The sequence below is a fragment of the Alternaria viburni genome (genome assembly GCF_023758015.1).
Source record: "Alternaria viburni strain BMP 2772 chromosome Unknown scaffold_14, whole genome shotgun sequence".
In the NCBI taxonomy this organism is placed as follows: Eukaryota; Fungi; Ascomycota; class Dothideomycetes; order Pleosporales; family Pleosporaceae; genus Alternaria; species Alternaria viburni.
Genome location: NW_026055783.1, coordinates 730,636 through 749,938, shown reverse-complemented (window position 1 = coordinate 749,938; position 19,303 = coordinate 730,636). Strand labels below are relative to the sequence as shown.

The 19,303-nt window shown below is 41.1% G+C and overlaps 3 protein-coding genes across 3 annotated transcripts; 1 reads left to right on the top strand and 2 right to left on the bottom strand.

Moving 5' to 3' along the window:
- Nucleotides 1-23: 23 nt before the first annotated feature.
- Nucleotides 24-2,120, bottom strand: J4E79_006946 (uncharacterized protein; the record flags this gene model as incomplete). The annotated part of the gene is made up of 4 exons (XM_049355814.1): nucleotides 24-952; nucleotides 1,015-1,266; nucleotides 1,318-1,484; nucleotides 1,540-2,120. The coding sequence occupies 4 exons, from the start codon at nucleotides 2,118-2,120 to the stop codon at nucleotides 24-26; spliced, it is 1,929 nt and encodes a 642-aa protein (XP_049209843.1).
- Nucleotides 2,121-3,115: 995 nt separating this feature from the next.
- On the bottom strand, nucleotides 3,116-4,624 carry J4E79_006945 (uncharacterized protein; the record flags this gene model as incomplete). The annotated part of the gene is made up of 2 exons (XM_049355813.1): nucleotides 3,116-3,588; nucleotides 3,640-4,624. The coding sequence occupies 2 exons, from the start codon at nucleotides 4,622-4,624 to the stop codon at nucleotides 3,116-3,118; spliced, it is 1,458 nt and encodes a 485-aa protein (XP_049209842.1).
- Nucleotides 4,625-12,325: 7,701 nt separating this feature from the next.
- Nucleotides 12,326-13,104, top strand: J4E79_006944 (uncharacterized protein; the record flags this gene model as incomplete). Its single annotated transcript, XM_049355812.1, has 2 exons — nucleotides 12,326-12,938; nucleotides 12,980-13,104. The coding sequence occupies 2 exons, from the start codon at nucleotides 12,326-12,328 to the stop codon at nucleotides 13,102-13,104; spliced, it is 738 nt and encodes a 245-aa protein (XP_049209841.1).
- Nucleotides 13,105-19,303: the final 6,199 nt, after the last annotated feature.

The window sequence follows — 19,303 nt, the reverse complement described above, 5'->3', positions numbered from 1 at the left end:
CTTGATCAATATCGCCTTTCAAACTAGCATGCAGCTTTCTCTGCTCCAAGCATTGTGCTATCCCGATTATCAGTAAACAATTTGACCTTTACCGCTCTTGCCTGTCTCTTCTGAGCTGGCAAACTGTCTTTAGTACCGAACCTCTCCTTAGTATGATGATCCAAGCCGTGTAACAACGGCACAAGCGCACTGCTTTTCCACACTTGCGTACCAGACGTATGCGTCATCGTCATCGTCGCGAGCAAGAAGATCAGAGTGGCCACGACAGCCGCGATCGGTAACACAGCAAAACCCCATCGGATGTGGACATAGGACTCTACCGTTATCGACTTGCCGTTGGTATCCACAGCGCCATTGAAGCCGCGAAAAGCGGTTGTCATCGATACAGCCAAGTCGCTCATCAGCATATTGAGTCCATCGGCGTACTCGTAGTAGTTCCAGTAGAACGCGGTGACGATATCCGTGTCGAAGAAAGTCTCGCCTGATGAGATACCGACTGTGAGATTGACAACTACAGCACGATCTGGGTCTGTGACGCTTCGGGTGAAATCGCTAGTTGTACGGGTGGCGGAGCCGTTGGTAAAGATTGCACTAAACCATCCGCGTATGCTCAAAAGCGCTTCCATGCCAAGCAAGTACGCAGTGTCATCGGACTTGCCAGTGATATAAACACCATAGTCGGCGGCAGGATCGGGGGAGCTCATGTCGATGACAGTGTGGTTGAGAACAGAGTGCGTGACATTTTCTTGGTGCGTACCGTTTGTGACCGATGCGGACAGCGTATTTGCGCATGCTTGCAGGCTGCATTGTGATGCCCAAGGGTTCAGAGCATTGGGTGTATCTTGAAGCTCTGTACCCATGAAGATGAGTCGGATTATCGTGGAGTGGGGCATGTCGCCATACGCCGACGGGATGAAGGATGTCATACTGAATACATCGGAGCTCGTGTTGACTAAAAAAACAGTGTAAGCAATAAGTACCCGCCAATTTACAATTTGCGCATGCGAAACTTACGATGAGCTCCTTGTGGTACTTGCCATCCGCATGAGGACATGTTTGGCGATGCACCCAATTCAGGTGGACAGTAGCGCGTCATGAGCGGAGTGATGTCTGTGCACTCATGGCAAATAGCCAGCGTCTCGAAGGGTTCCCAGGTGCAAGTACCACTCTGGCACTTGAATGGTAGTGACGCAGCAGGTCTATTGTTCTCCGCGAACAAGCCGTTGTAGACTGCGGCTTTAAGTGGGAGAATTGGCACGAAACCCGCTAGAAACCTACGTCAACGGATGACATCGAAATGCGCTTGATGCTACTTACTCGTGCTGGTGTTACCCGGTAACGCAGGGGTGAAGTTGAGGGCTCTAGGCATGATGGCGCCAAAGTCACTTTCCACGTTACGGATTTTGTAAGTTGCGATCTGCTGCGCGAAAGGTCCAAGGGCGAGACCTATAACAGCGATGATAGCGCCGAAAGACCCGAGAAATCTGATCAAGCATTCGTCAGTCATCTGTCAACCATGTCTTGAGCTGAGAAACGTACCCTCCTCTGGCAGTCGCCAGCAGTTTGATAGAGCCCCACGAACCACGACTAGCGTCATCGAAGGCCTCCATGTCAGACAATGGAGCCGATGTCTGCTTGAAACGGATCCATTTCGCCTGCGATAGTCCACTCGACAGGCAAACTGACATTGCAGCGTTTGCAAAAGTAGCCAACAGGGCAATGAGAGCGTTCAAAGTTATGCTGTAAGGCCAGTCTGGCAATGCGTGTCCATTGTATTTGGCTACCACGCCGACAATGGCGGCGACTGCACCCAGCCCGATTGCGACAGCCATGATCTCGAAAGCCCAAGACCGCGCACGGGACGCGCCAGCCTTGCTGTCAGACTTTGTGCTACATACCTCCGACGACGTCACAGCCGTGCTGTTGGTAGACGAACTCCAATGCGTTACATGCTTCTTGATAGAAGGTGATTTAACAGTCGAGCGTGGACTCGTGGGGCTGAAATCGAAGTCTCGTATCTCTTCATAGTTTTGCAGGGTGGACGAAGGCGGAGTGTAGTCCTCGTTGACCGGCGTCACTTCCACGTTGTGCTGTAATTTGGGTAGTTGCTGGTACGCCATCGCGAGGCTGAGGCTGAGGCTGAAGCAGGTAGTACCCGAAGATGAGCCCGAATTGCAGTGTTTCACAATGCGGCGAAATGCTCAGGTCTGAGTAACCTAGATATCTATGGATATATGAGGGATTCCCACTTTGGTCAGCCGCTGTATAGTGCCACTCCTTCCAAGCGTGATAAGCATAGACAACCCGCTCTCAAGAAATGGTAAGCTTATGCCGCCATGCCCACGTTTGGGGTTCAGCTCACACAGCGCCACATCGATGCAGCTTTGTGGTGCAGGCGTACTGATTCTTATTCGCCAGTCACGCTGCAAAGATTACCTGCCACATGCGAGGCCCTTGTATTAGGCACTGATTGTCTTGGAAACAATGGAGGATGTTGGCGATAAGCAAGGTGGCGGCGCAGTATGTCCATGGCAGATCGGCCAAGAGTACCTCGTGGAGCAAGCGTAGTTTATGATCGGCAAGACCATGCAGAAGCTCTAGATTGCATTCACCTCTCGGTATCCATACTCCGAGCCTGATTCGCATCATTAGCAAGCATCCTCACTATATATAGAGAAGCTACTGCGATGCCCGCACTTTCCGCCCCATCCTCGGTCGACATAGCTTCATCCGGCGTTTGCGATCCTGGCAAGAAATGCCTGCAGAAATGCGCTAGAGCACCATTTGATGGTACATGATATGCGAACAGGTCTTATCGCGCGGGGCTCGCGCAATGTCTAGGAAGGATTGCCGTGCACATCGTGGTGGAAAGGGCCTCCCTGGTGGCTGTCGAGGTGGGGCCGAACACCACCTGGAGTCCTGGACACTTGAGCCGGCTTGGCGCAAACACACTATCAGCACCAACAGACAACCTATTCGGCAATTTTGTCGATGCATGCGACTATACAGAACAGGCTTAGCTGCACGGGTTCGAGTATGAGGCGTGGACGCAGAGCGATAGGGCGGCATGGCCGTGGACAGAGGTATGGTTGCTGTGTCACAGCATGGCGAATGCTCAGAAGTCTTCGTCTTCGTCATCGAGGTCGTCCTCGGCTAAGGTGGCTGCGGCGTTCGTAGCATCCAGGTAGGCTTTGATATGCGCGATGGTTTGCTTCTGAGCCTTCCACCTTATCAGGTTCTGGCTCTCGCGATCCACGACTTCCTTGGACCAAGTCATCGGATTGGGATCAACGTCATGATCGATTTCGATACGACCAAGGCTTAGATTTGGTAACCCGAGCAAGCTCTCCTGCCATTTCTTGAATTGCTCGTCGACCTCCGCCACTTCCCTGTGCATTATAGCTCTTTCCTCTTTCATTGTGTACAATGCATCTCGTTCCCGAGATGACATAGAAGCTTCTCTTCGCAAGAGCATGAGGGTTTGAGCAGCATTGCGCTCGGCAAGTTCCACATCTTCGTAGTCCCGGATAACGGTCATCGAAGAGTATTTGCCCCATAATGGGGTCATGTTGTCCATCTTCCAAATGTCTCTACCGTGCTTATTGTTACGTGGATTCAACTTCGAACGATAGCGCTTACGTCGCATGTCTCGAAGGCCGTCCTCTAGATGGCTGTATGTAAATTCGTCTTCTTCGGTGTCTTTGAGTAACAGGTTCAGAGCTCGTTCTTCTCGAAAGACATTCTTCAGCATACGCTTCCAATTCGTAACCCGGACAATGATGGTGTCTTCGTCTTCGCGCTCCACCAGTTCAATATCCACGTCTTGCTCGTCTGCCATGCCAAAATCCACAACCGTTGGGCCTACTTTGACACACCAACGTAGCTGCCCGTGCACTGAAGATGGCTTTCGTAAATCAAGACATTGTACGGTATGGTGCCACCACGGATTGTCGGGTTCAATCTCGCCGACACTGCGGACAAACGTGTCATACCAGGACTCCTTGATACGAAAGTACGCATTTTGTGGATCCCATACGGCTTGGTTGCCCACGCGCTCATCTAGACGTTCGAAAGTCGCGTTGACAAATGCCAAGTCCCAGTAATCTTGCACATTCAGCTGCTCCATGAGTTGACCTTCTTTCGGTCCGAGATAGCCGATCAACTCCACACGTTGGATGTGATAATAAAGCACGGACGTGTCAATCACTTCTTTGAAGGCTTTGCATACGAGCCGGTGGTCCACGATGTCCGCTGGGTCGGCGTTGTCAAGGACGGTCAAAAGGACTTCAGCAGGTAGAGTCGGTAGCTTAGATGGGGATGCTTTCTGGCTTGCCGCGAGGCTGCTCAAAAGTAACTCGTGGTCTCTGCCCTTCTCTGGTGGCTGAGATGTAGCTGGGAGATTAGACGGGTCGCTCGCGTTGTCCTCTTCATCGTCGTCGTCGTCGTCCAGGACCACGCGACGCACTCTTTTGTGTGTTGTTGTGGGTGAAACATCGTCAGATCCCGAATCGGAGTCGTCCACAACTAGTGGTCGTTTGCGAGGAGATATTTGAGGAGCTCCAACACTCTCCTTCTCGCTCTCGGACTCCTCACGAACAATCCGGCGATTCCGGGGACTGACCATCTCGCATGTGATTCGCGTTGGCAGGCAGGGAGGGTTGAATGAACGATGTGCACGAGTTCGGTGCAAACGATATAGGGACGATGTATTTCCAGTGGAATCGAGGTCAGTGGTGATAACACGTTGGTGTTGATGCAAACAGGAGAGCACAAAGAGCAAGGTGGGCCAGCCCGAAGCCGGCGGGGACTGCTGCAGGAACCCGGCGGGTCTATCCAATCACGCATCGACTTGCCGGTGGTGACCGACCCCAGCGTCATCACTTTCCCTGTTTCTCCAAGGTCTGCACATTTGAGTTGTAGCGCTGTTCGATTCGAACTCGTCTCGTAATAATCCGGTAGCAATGATTTTGAGGCGTACTTTGGTTGGGTATATAATGACGACGCCGATTTGGCGGCGGCAGTAATCGCGTTCCGTCCCCATCTTCAACGTGAAGGTTCAGCACACATTATGTGTTCGTCGTGCTTTAGATAGCGTACGCTCTTTTACATACCGCGGACACGGCTGAAGTCTAAGGAAGGAAGGAATTGGGGTTTGGCTCTTTTGCTGGCAGGGCGCTGTGTCCGCTTGCTTCCGCGACTACACGCGCCGATCGTCGCTGGGACGCCACATCGATCGCGGGTACACGCAGAGCTCTAGCACTAGACATATGAATGTTCGCATCGTGGGCATTCATTATATGTAGTGGCATTAGGATAGCGCGTTGGCATTGATCATCCTTTTCCCATACCCACACAGCTCTGATGAACGCTCTAATAAAGAGCAGACCATGTATGCTACGACAACAATGGTGTTGTCGTATCTACAAGGCTTTCGTAAATTTCTAGCGCGCTCAGCATTCAAGACCATAAGATTTCTTGACCTTCACCGAGACGACAAGCCACAGCAGAGATTTTTGATCTTTATCCAATTGCGTACGCACCGAAGCAATGGATCAGGTCCCGCTCTTCATATCCTTTATGAGTCTCTCGAGAACTGTGTCGGTAAATGCCCAAACAGTTGAGCTGTATTGCGCTCCCCAAGCGTATCCAGTATACCACATATTTCTATATCCCTGCAGGGCATATAAGTCTTGAACAAAACCTGCTCGAAACCGCTCAGCAGACCGCGGCCACCAAGGGCGGCTATGATCCGAAAGCGCTTCAAATTCCGCTTCGCAATCCGCGGGGACAGTTCCAGCATCCTGTATTCCTTTGACGCTTTCCAAGACTATGTTTGTGAAGGCGTCCGGAGATATCGTATAGTTGGCGCCGAAGACGACTCGGAAGAGACCTTGGCCTGGAGGCCCTGTCGAGTCTAGACGCAGACTGTATGGCCAGTCTTTGATCGCAAGCTGGTCAGCCGGTACCGCTGCCGAAGGCAAATACGTGATGGAGTAGTTTTCTGGTAAGCAAGGCGCCTTCAGAATCCCTACGAAGTTGGCCTCTTCGATCCAGTTTGAGAAGGCAGCCGTTTCCTTGTTGTTGAGATGAAAAGAAGCCAAATTTTCCAGGCTCGGGCCTGCGGTATACAGAATACGACGTGCCTTGATGATGTAGCTGGTATCGCCCTGCTTTATTAATAGCCTCACCCCGTTCTTGGTTCGCTTCACATCCTGAACGTTGCTCGATAATAGTACGTCCGGCCTAAGGAGCTCGAGCGCGCGTTCGTAGAGGACACCGTTATTGCCAACAGGTCTGAAAAGTGTGCCGCTCAATAGACCTAAGAACAGTAAGCTAAGACCCCCAGCGAAAGACAGTCTCAATTTGTGAACAAGCCTGCAACATCGACTGACCTTTCGTAAGTGACGCCCCAAAAGCCTGTAAGACGGTGAGCGTCAAAAGATTTCGAATGCCTCCATAGCCCACACCAGATATCACCACTATCCGTGGAACGGCGGCTTCCAACTGATGGAGCTTAGCAAAATCACCGAATGGCGTAAGAAGATCTTCAGGGATATCTGCTGGAGATGGAAATCGCCAGAGGCCTGGCTCCAATATATCTCTGTATTTCGACGTGATCGCAAGCCATCGCTGCAATGCTTCGTTGGTTGCATTTGCACTCGGGGCGCTGTAGTCCTCCAGTTCCTCACCCGTCTCGACATCGATATTGAGTGCCGTCAACCTCTGATTAGTGGGGATCCCCGTATCAATCCCAAAGCGTGTAAAGAAATCGGTAGCCGGTCCGTAAGGTATATAGCTTTGGACTCCGTAATCAATCGAAATGTTTGTTTCGGGAATGTGGTAGGTGCTAGTGTGACCACCCAGAACTGGTCTGGGCTCGATGAGCACTATGCTCGTGTTTAGATCTTCGCGAAGTCGAACGGCGGCGTACGTCCCCGATGCGCCTCCGCCGATTATTGCAACATCTCTGATCAGCTCGATATGATTTGGGGTAATTTTGTCCTCGGCAGTTGCCAATGTGACGCACGAATACAGAGAGCGCGCCAAGATATTGATCAATCGAGTCATGACGAGGATGGGGTGATAGGTAGTAGACTTAAAGAAGGCTCAAAGTAGGCCTTAAGTATGACCCGACGCACAGTATGCAGCAGACGTCTTACCGGCTTCATCAATATTGCTGGTTGAGTGCACAAGAAAGCCGCCGGAACAGCCGCGGTCGAGTATGGAGTAGCTTTAGACGACGCTCATAGGACATCCAGCACAAGGGGGGAGCTTTTAGTCATCGGTGGCGCCTGCGAGATGTATGGCCATGCACCTGGGCAGCTGAAGGGCCTTTCCGAGGAAGCGTGGTCTAAGTGTCGTTGGAAGATAGACGCATTTAGTGCATCCTCGCAGTGAGACATAGGTAAAAGCGCCGCGATCGACCTGTTTCTGAAAGCCTGCTGCACACCTAGGCCAGACGCAAGGCCGCTAGTTCCACCTCTACGCGTACTGCAAGCTAAAGCTAGCAACTACCTAATTTACTATCTCTCTTTTATATTTATATAAGTCTTCTAAAATTAACTTTTTATAATTTATAAGCTATAGCTTTAAGCTTAGCTTTTTAAGTAAAGCTTTAAGTATATAAATTTTATTTACTTAATAAGTTTAGCTTAGAGCTATAGTAAATATTAGTATATACTTATATATTTAAATAAATTATATACTATTACTAAAGTTTTATAATAGTAGTATACTTATTTTTAGTTTACTTATAAGCTTAAAGTACTTATATATTTATTTACTAATAGCTTTAATATTAAAAATAGCTTTTATTAAAGTATTAGTATAGCTTAAAAGTTTACTTTAAAGTAATTAGTTAAAATTTAGAAAGCTAAATATATTTATTTTTACTAAAAAAATAATAAAATACTAAATTTATTATTAATTATAAAAAAAGTTTTAAAAGTTTTAATTACTTATAATTATAATAAAAACTATTTATATCTATAGTAAATATTAAAGAGAGAGTTTTATTAATTATTATAGCTATATATAGTAAGTATAAGGTATTTAGAAAATATACCTATATTAAGATTACTATATAGAGTTACTAACTACGTTTTATTACTCTACTTTATATTAACACTTTACTATAATAATTATAATAAAGAAAAAAAAAAATAGTAGTAAAAAGTACTTTTTTATAAGTACTTTAAGCTTTAACTTTAGTTTTATAGTATAAGCTATTATAAAACTTATTATATATTTATTATAAAGTTATTTTAGCTACTATAGTTAAATATAAAAATAACTATTCTAATAAACTTTAGTAAACTACTATTATTAACTTACTAACTTACTAATATATATACTTAAAGTCTTTTATAATAAGACTTTAAATTTAAGTATAAGCTTATAAAATATAAAACTACTATAACTAAAAAGAGTTAAAACCTTAATATATTAATATAATTCTAGTTTTATTTATTAAAGTACTAGTTTAAAAGTAAATTTTTTTTTTATAATATTACTTTTTTATATAAATAGTAAATATTATAAAGTTATAAAATTAACTTATAATACTTTTTTTTTACTTTTACTTCTACTAAAATTACTTACTATAGTAATTAATTAATATATTTACTAATACTATTTACTACTTAAGTTTTTTTACTTATTTAAAAAATATCTTTTTAATAAGTATAAGCTATAGTTATACTAAAAATAGCTTTTAAAGTAGTACTTTTAGCTTTATAAGCTTATTAGTATAAAATTTAAAAAAGCTAAAAACTAAAATATTAGTAACTTTATACTATTACTTAAGTAAATTATATACTATTATTAAGCTACTTAAATATAAATATAGCTACTATTATTTTAAGCTTATAAAGTATTTACTAGCTTTTTTATATATATATAGCTAGTACTAATAGCTTTTTAGTAAATAAAGCTTTATAGTAAATTATATTAAGTTTAAAATTTAAAGTAAAAACTAAAAAAGTAAAATAAGCTACTTAGTTATTAGTAAGAATAAAAAAATAGTAGTTAAAAAAATTTTAAAGTAGTAAAGTATTTATAATTATAATAAAAAAATAAAAATAGTAGTAGTAAATATATTTTTATAAATATATTATTTAAGCTTTAACTTTAGTTTTATAGTATAAGCTATTTTTATTTTATAAGCTAATATAATAACTTATTATATATTTATTATAAAGTTATTTTTAGCTACTATAAGTATATTTATTAGCAAGCTAATAATTCTATAGCAAGCTAGTTTAAAAAGAGTAAGGTCTGTTACTAGTACACAAAAAGACGTATTTTAAAAAGAGTTAAAATCCTACATTTAGAGGTATAGGCGTCGGGCGGGCCGAGGCTTAGGTTCTCGGCACTATAAGTATATATAAAAATAACTACTTTAGATAAACTTAGTAAACTACTATTACTAAATATCTTTTCTCTAATATATATAACTAAAGTACTCTTATAAAAAGACCTCTTAGGCTTAAGCGCGAAAGACAGAGAAAAAAGAAGAGTTAAAATGTGGAAGTAGCAGTGGAGACACCTCTGGAAGGCTCTCTTGGCACGCTAAAGCCGCTCAAGTTAGGTAGCTGACGCCAACGCGCTGCTTCCCCACCTGGGCAGTAACACGCCAACTTCAATGTGGGCACGCGTCGCGACAAGTCAACTTCCTTCCTTTACGAGGCATGCCTGCATCTAACATGCATAATTATTACATCCACGCGACCACTCCAACAGTTGAGTGCGCCATGCGAGGGGCTACCCAGAGCCAACGCGTTCGATCCCGCGCGCACGTGTCGTGCCACGGAAGCTGTCCTCGAATCAGTGGAGACCATCATCCGCAGCACATTCTCGCGACAAAATGGGAAACTTACCGACTTAGCACATATCTTGCGCAACGGCTCATCAAGGCCGTTCGATTCGGCTCACCTTTTCCTCTTACGAAAGGGGATGGAGTGACCGGCATTTCCGAGTACACGTGCGGGTGACTACATCGGGTCACAGTTGTTGTAATACCATCGCGACCTTTTTGGCTGATATCACAGATATTTCCGAAGACTCCCGAGTGCGATGTTCCCATTGCTGATAATTGTCAACCTGGCCATGTTACTACGCATGCATTGACCTCTTCTTCCTGCAACAGATTTGCGTTCATTTGTTGACTATTCGGTCTTCTTTGCGACGATACGATGGGATTTGCGATCGCAAAGAAAAGGTATCACTGTCACTTTATTGTCAGGCACGGCTCTTGCTGGAGAGCAGCAGTGTGACTACGTGGCGGGCCTGGTCAAGTTTACCGTCTTCGTCAACTGTTCCGGTGAGCAGCAATAGGGACCTGCTCGAGCTATAAAAGCTTTCTGGTATTGCGGTAAGAACCGTTGACTGCATAGGACAAAGACTCGTTATCCAGGCTTCTCACATCTTCGGGCACTTTGCGACAGTACTGATAATGTCTTCTTTTAAGATCATAGCTGGTTTGCTGATCTTGACGATGTCGCCCTCCGCCATTTCGGTCTTCGTATCTCCAATTGCTGTCACGTCTACTCTTTCCGAGACCACTACAGTGTCTAACTCTATATCCTGGTCAAATGCCTCTACCGTGAGCTCATTCACGGACCCTACACGCGCGATGGAGAGTCCCTCCATCGCTAACACAACCCTGACTTCAATAAAGAGCCGGAAAACAATCACCGAGACGTTCCCCTTGGAACAGGCCACCTCGACTACTCCATCAGGGTCGCCACAATGGACAAATGCTACTGCATCTGGCTATGTCAACACTAGCACCATCATTGGATATGCAAGCAGGAGCTCTGTGTCTTCAGTATATTCCAGGACCGAAACACTAAGCCTCGTATCTTCGCCACCGACTGTTACAGATACCAGCACGTTGAAACCCAATCTGTCCAACACGCCTAGCTTGGAAACGCTCTCGACGACTAGAACCACACAACAAGAAACATCAGGTTCATCGTCTACGGAATCAGTGGTGCTCTCCGGAAGTTTGAACTCTACTACACTTGATGAGCACTCCTCTTCGGCTTTGTGGACGTCGCATGCTAGCGAGTACACGATATCCACGACACCCGATCTTTCACGAATCACCATGACATCGGTGCAAACTCCAATTGCACCTATCGTCTCATACAATATCAGTGGTCAGGTCTTCTCTACGATCATCACAGCTTCATTCGCAGCGCCAACGCTAGTGATGATTACGACTGTGACCCTGGGGCAGACTGCAGTTCTTCAGTTTCTCTCTGGGGGTGCAATAGTCACACCTATCCCGATACACATTTCAAACGCACCTACTATGCCGACATTGAACCCCACTGGTTTCGAGATATCTTCTGCATTGACAATGGCGTCACTGCGGTGGATGAGTGTGGCGCTAGCTGTGCAAGACTGGAGCCAGAGTAGTATGGATTCAGCAAAGTAAACCGTGGTTGCAGAGGGTGTTAGCATGTTCATGGAAGATATGGGCTCACTCATGGGTCGAACATCCCCACACGACGAGGATGACCACGACGATCATGACAAGAAAGATGGCTCATGCATACGGTCTAGCAGTGGGCTTCCGTTCATTGGGGATATCTTCAAAACGATTTCGTGCGTTGTTGGCTTGGCGTCAGACATTAGTCATACGTTTGGTATGTTGATCAAAGGGGCAATGGACGTTCAAACAGCAATTTCGACATCAGCTGTCCAGATGGCGGCTATTGTTGATGTGATCAAGTTCATGGCGAATCCATCCTTGAACACACCACCAGTCACCCCACCACTTTCGCTTCCTTCTACAAGCAACGGGCCACATGCTACTGAGTCTGCGCACACATCCACCTCAATGCCGCTATCAAACTCCGAAATCTCGACTGATACTTCCCGTTCCAGCACTTCGGTATCGTCTGGTGTCTCTAGCTCCATGGCTTGTGCTGTGCCAACTTCAGTTATCGGCGCTTTTCCAGGGGAATCGTATGCTAAGAAGCCCTTCTGTCCTCGATTCCAGCCATGCGGTATTTCCTGTAAGACATGCCTCCAGGATATCTATGTGGAGAGTATGGAAGGATCTGGCGGAGGTATGGCCGATGTCGCATACAACAGATCGGATACCCTCGACTCAGCGATTTTGGCACAGCTCGATCGTCCGGAGAGTACCACGGAAGAAGGCATCAACGCTTTTATGCGTTCCAGATTTGCTGATGCAAAGCACGCGTTGGAAACAAATAACGAAGAGCGGGTCTTCGTTCCCCATGGCCACATGGGCACGGAGATTGGGAAAGGCGTTCCGTCTGCGCTATTTCGCAAATACGACCACGCAAAAATGGTACTGGGCTTGGTAAATCTGTACGGATGCACGTCTGTGTTGGTCGTGTCAAAATCTGCAATATGGTGGTCCCATTTTTGGGAGCTTCCTGGCTTTCTAGCCTTGTACGATGAGGAATCCCCGAGCGATGGATGGTACAACACCTGGGATGAACCATTAGAGGATGAGGAAGAAGGCAACCCGAGTATCTTTCGAACCTACGTGCTCGACGTTTTGGAGTCAACGAAGAGCTGCTCTATGGATGAGGAGCCCAAGAGCTTTTTGAGTCTGGCATGCCACGTCGACAAGGCCTTCGCGGAAGGCGAAGAGCCACGAGTCATCGTTATCACCCCTAGGTCTTTACACGGTTCTGAGCTAGCGTACCCGAATCATATCAACGCCATCCGAAGCGTCTTGAGAGACAACGTTTTCAAAGACGTCAGTGAATATGATGACAACCATGTGGTAGTTGTGGCATACGACCGCAGACTGGGTGAGGATCCAAACGCGAACCCACCCCATGAAGGAGGCGATCCAGAAAAGTATTCGTGGCTGGATGGCAAATTCATGCTACAGTTCGATCCACAGCATGAGCCAGACAGGGCTGCATTGGAGTTATGGGCCGAACAGAGTTCGCAGCCCGTTTTCTCTACTCAATGGTCATTCTCACAGACCGTGAGCATCACAACTACAAGCCCACCGACAACTACGCCGAGCAACGTTTATACAACCGACGCGTCTTCTTTCGCAACGATCGTGACTCCACTAGCTTCAAGTGTACCGAGACCCGGTATTAGTGGGATCCCAGGGTGCGCCTACGTGATTGCAGGGAATGGACAACGCTGTATCGAGAATTATTGCAATTGCGGGGGTACGGTGGCACCCTTGTTGACCATGACCGTAAGCGGTACCCTAGAGCTCAACTGCGAATACTCAACTCAGCCAAGCTGGAACCGCTGTCCAGGTGACCCAACGGCGTCGCCAAAGTCTACGTCTGCATCGCTTACCACACCGTCTCCAACGCCCAGTCCACTTTATGAACAGGGCATTTGCAGGCTGCATATCAAGGAGTCGACTAGAAGGCGCGGGCCTGTTGAGTTGACTCTGGCTGTGTTCGACAACAGCGGCCATGCTCCACTTTCTTCCAGTCATCACGATGCTATGCGTTTCGGTGATATTGCTGTGATCGAAGACAGTAAAACGATATTAGGCTATCCAATTGAGGTCCACTTGGGCGACCCGGAACAGTTTGAGGATGTGTATGACTCTCTTAACATTATCATCACTTTTGGCGATGTCGCGACCGTATCTTTCCGAGATCAGGATGCATCGAAGTACCCACACTGCAATGTTGGAGGGTGGGATCGCAGTCTTTTTAGTCTCAAAGCGCCCGTAAGTTCATCAACGAGATCTCGTGCATGAGTTGAATCTGGAAGTGTACTAATTAAGCTATAGAATCGTCAAGCAGACTGCTTCTGGGCGTGTTGAGCGGCGTAGTTGATCGATTAGGTGGGGCTCGTAGATCCACGGCGAGTGGGCGCGCGGGGGGTCAGGCTCATGTAGTCGTAGTCGTAGTCGTAGTCACCGAAGCGGAGTTTATGTTTCGAAGACGATTAATGATGAAGTTTGTGGTAGTACCGTGTTCATGACTGAGACGTGGGTGAAGGCGCCAGTCGCGTGCTGTTTCCGGCAATAAGAGTGACAGGGATGGTGGGTGCGGCGAGAAGCCGCGGAAGCCGTCACGACGCGCGCACGGTAGAGCTCGGCTGTTCTTAAGATTTGACTAAGCTATCTCTAAAAAAAGTAGGTGCAATATAAGCTGTTTTTTACTTAATCTACGCTAGTAGCGCTAGTCTATTACTTTTATATTTAGCTTATAACTATTATTTCTACTCTACTATACTACTACTACTATACTTACGTAGTAAATATTAGTAGTAAGAACTTATAAAGCCTATACTAGTTAAGACTTAGTACTATCTATTACTAATATAAGCGCTAGTAGTAGTAATAGTAATAGTAATAATGTTAAGATTAACTTTAAGCGTAGTAGGCGTATAGCTATTTTAGAGAAGTAAGTAACTTTAAATAAATTTTAGATAAGTCTATACTTATAGTAACGTAGTATTACTACTTAATCTACGTAGTAAGTAAGACCTACTCTATTAGCCTTTTTTACGTCTTTCTTATAAGTTATCTCTTAAAAATACTAGATAAGTCTAAGTTAATACTATATAGAATAAGAAGTTATATACCTACGTAATTATTAAGAGTACTCTTTACTATTCTACTAATCTTAACGTTAGTAGTAGAAACCTAGAAAGAAGATATTATAAAAAGGTAAAGCTACTAGAGTAAACTTAGTCTAATTATAGCTAATACTTATATAAGTTTATCTTTATTACTCTAGAAGTAGTTATATTATATATTAAGAAGGTCTATAGAGCTGCTGTAAGTTAGTTTAAACTTAGTGTAGTCTATTTATACTAAGTAGTACTAGTATAAGACTACTAGCTATAAGTACCTTAACTAGGTTATAGGCTAGATTAGAGAACTCTAGCTTTAATATATAAAGAGTAAGTATAATATAGATATATCTTAGACAAAACTAGTCTAATAGAGACAGAATTTTACAAAACTATAAATAAGCGCACTAATATTATAATAGAGCGCTAGGCTATAAAGAATACGCTATAAGCTTAAAATAAATAGCAGAACGCTTCTAAGTCTTAACCTACTAGGTACTACTATTTTATAATACTAGAGTTTAACTAAGATCTACTACTACTTTTCTCTAATAATAATTTCTAAAATAAGTGTCTTAGACAACAAGAAGTATATATAAGATAATTCTTAGTTTTAACTTAGCTAAATCTCTATATAGACTGTCTACCTAAAAGAAATAGTAGCTTATATTTCTAATAATACTCTAGACCTACTTACGTTCTGTAATAGTGTAAGTATATATTAGACAAATTCTAGTTAGGTCTCTTACTAATAATAATTAGAAGATTATTTGTTTCTAAGTCTAGAAAGACGCTAGTTTACCTAAGTTACGTTACTAGTGTTCTATTTATACTAATATTAAAGGCTATAGTAAGTTAAGATTACTCTTAGTTTATACTTATCTAACTACTATAGAATATTCTAATATTAAGATAGCTAATAATCTAGCGTGTATTATTCTACTAAAATACACTATAGTATTAGTTACTACCTACTATAAGAAGACTACTATACTATAAGTATAAATAAAGAGTAAACTAAGATATATCTTAACTAATAGATCTACAGCGCTATAAAGGCCTAAGCTAAGTATAATTATAAGGCTTAGGCTTATAGATTACAGGTAGAAGATAATAATACTTAGTAGGTCTAGACTAAGTAGTATCTACTAGTACTAAAGATAATAGTTATAGTAGTAGTGTATTAGGTAGTAAGTAATAACTAAGTTATATCTTATAGTATAACTAGTACGTAAACCTATAGCTACTAGTAGAGAAGGTATATATAGTAGAGTGTATAAGTCTATATAGGTTATATCTAAGTTTGTTCTATAGTCTAATATAAATATTAGATAACACTAGTAGTCTATATAAGATTACTAGCGTTAGTCTAGCTTTTAGGTTGTAATATAGTCTTATAAACTCTTACTTCTTCTCTTATAACTACTTATACCTCTAATAGTTATAAGCTACTATCTAATAGTAGCAACTAAGTATTAACTATTATAGCGTTGTTCTTTTCTCTATTCTCTATATTTAATAAGCTAGCGTACACTAATCTAAAGTCTGTATAACCTACGTTACACGCAAATAGTATAGAAGAAGTAGATACTACTTAGTTAGATCTTAGTTTAAGTGCTAAGAATAATATTATAGCTATATTTCTAGTTACTAAAGAAGTAGTACTAATTATATTATCTCTAGCTACGCTAACTAGTAATTTATCTAAGATTATATCTACTATAGTATATAGCTTTATAACTCTATTCTAAGTTACTATAGAGGTAGAACTAAATGTATTATCTCTAGTTACGCTAGTTTAAGATCTATTTTAGACTACACTAGCTACAGCATAAACTATAGAGATAGCTAACTAGTATATTTAAGAGAATAACCTAACTATATTTAGTAATAAGGCTATGTAGAATATAGTCGCGCTCTAAGTAGCTATAGAAGAAGATAAGACTAAGAATAGTCTAGAAAAGAGCTAGAATGCTAGTAGTTAAGTTATTAAAGATAAGAAGATTAAGAAATAGTTATTAGAAGAAGATACTAAGATAGAAGAACTACTTTCTCTTACTAATAGTATAAGTAGGTTTATACTTAGTTAAAACTATATAGCTAATAGAGTTTGTAGCAGCACTACTTAATATACTTAAAGTATTTCTTACAGCCTAATCTAATACCTGTGTTACTAATAGTATATTATAGAGATACTACTTAGTTTAGTTCTATGCTAATACTCTAAAAGAAGAACAGCTTATTCTATATTATCTATAGCTTACGCTACTACACAGCTATTATAAATATTAATAAGCCTAATTTAGAGCTACGTATATACTTTATTAAGGTAGAGACTTAGTTATATCTTACTTTAGTTTTATACTTATATTATAATAGACTATATTTAGTAGTAAAGACGTTACTATATTATACGTCTAAAAGTTTTATAGTACAAACGTAAGCTTAGATTTATCTTAGTATTCTCTTAATATTCTATTAATATAACATAGTATAAGAGAGCTAGATTTAGAGAGATTAAGTAGAGTTTAGAGCTTTTACTACTCTCTATTTATAATAAGGTCTTAGGTATAGTATATAAGTAGTTTAATCTAGGTTATATCTAACTATACGCTTAGTATACTACTATCTTATAAATAAGCGCTATACTACTAGTATCTAGAGAATAACTATACTACTAGTCTAATACTCTATAAAGTAGAGTTAGAATAAGAAAGACCTAATAAATTAAGTAAAGACTTAGACACATCTTTATAAAGGCTCTGCTAACGTTACTAGACGTTATACTAGTAGACTAAGACTACTAAGATGCGTATAGCGCTAATTAATAAGGCAGAGGTAAGTATATCTAGAATATAACTTAGTTATATCTTATTAACTTAATTAGTTATAGAGTAAAAATAATAATAGAGATCTTAATATTATAGTTTAAGATAATAGTTATCTAAGAGTAGTAATTACTTGCGCTTAATGTAACTTCTTTAAAGTAAAGTGTAAGACTTATACGCCTAATTAATAAGGTAGATTAGAACTAGTCTTAGTATAATCTTAGCTAACTATATAGTCTACCTAGATATTATAGAGGTATTAGATTACTGTATAATTAGATTATTCTTAGACGCTTCTATTAAGGCGTGTTAGACAGCGTAAGTATAAGATTTATCTTAGTTATATCTATTATACTAATTAGGTTGCTAGAATAGCGTAGCTAAAGCGTAGGCGTAAAACTAAGAAAACGTTCTCTAAGACTGCAACTAAGCGCAAAAGCAAGACATTAACTATATTTAAGGCTAAGAAAAAGAAGCTATTAAGTAAGACTATACTAAGTTTAGACTCTAAGAATAGCTCTAGATAAGAGAAGAATAATTTACCTACTTAGATTAGCTTAGATAATAAGCCTAGTAAAGCCTTAGAAGAGTCTAATAAGAACACAGGTTTATTTAATAATAAAATACTAAATAATAAAGAGCTTAAGAAGCTTACTTATTAAGAACTTATATAATAGGTAGAAGTATTAGGTAGTTCTAACCTTACTAAGTTAGATCTAGTAGAAGGCTAGGTATATACGTACACTTAACAGCAGCAATATAAGCTATCTTAGATTCTTACTAAGATTTATCTTATATTATACATAGTCTATAGCTCTAGTATAAAGATTATTTATAAGATAATAGCGCTAGGTTCTTATATAAGTTAATTAGCTTATAGTACGTAGGCTTATAGTAATATAAAGAGTAGTTAGAGTATAACTAAGTTTTAACTACGTAACTTATTATACTATAAGTCTCTATAGTTAGTCTATGTATTATAACTAGCGTAGCTCTACTATAATATAATTATATCTAATATTCTAACTTAATTACTTTGCCTCTACACCTATATAGCTACTTAGCTACCTCTTTCTACTAGTAGTAGATATAACTAAGATTTCTCTTAGTTGCTACCTACTAGCCTAACGTAAACCTTTATTACCTCTAATAATATATACGTAGTTCTATAGTTATAGTAGACTTACTAGATAATACTTAGTTATAACGTAAACTGCGTAGTAACAGTATAGGTTATATACCTAGTAGAAATAATAAGTTTAATATTACTTATTTTTATATACGCTAGAATTCTACGTCTATACAAGACTACACTTAGATATATCTATCTATACTTTTAGTTTTGTTGCGCAGTAACTATACTACTCTTAGATTAAATCTAGTTGTAGACGCTATTAAGGCTAATATAGTTAAAGTAGACATAACTAAGAGTAATCTTAACTAAGTTTAGAATAGACTTATTATTAAGAAGAATAGTGTTATAGAAATATATCTAGTACTAAGGTTACTAGACATTATACATTAGTCTATACTTAAATATAACTAGACATCTAACATTCTTTTTATATAAACTTACTTTAACGCCTACTTATAGAATATATTAAATCTAGAGATAATCTTTATAGTATATAGCGTAGATAAATCTTAGTCTTATCTCTTATATTAATAATCTAGTAGTATAATAATAGATTCTTTCTTCTCTAAAGCTCTGTTGCTATCTATAATTAAGCGCTTACTAATAAACTAGAAGATTACTATTATAGGTATATAAATTAGGTATAATCTAAGTTAACTCTTAGGTTTTATATACTTACTACTTAGAAGGCTACTTTTGTAAGTGCTATTTTAAACTAGTTACATTTCTAGAGTTACTATAGTTCTAATATAGGCCTAGATTAGTCTTAGTAAGGTCTTATAGTACT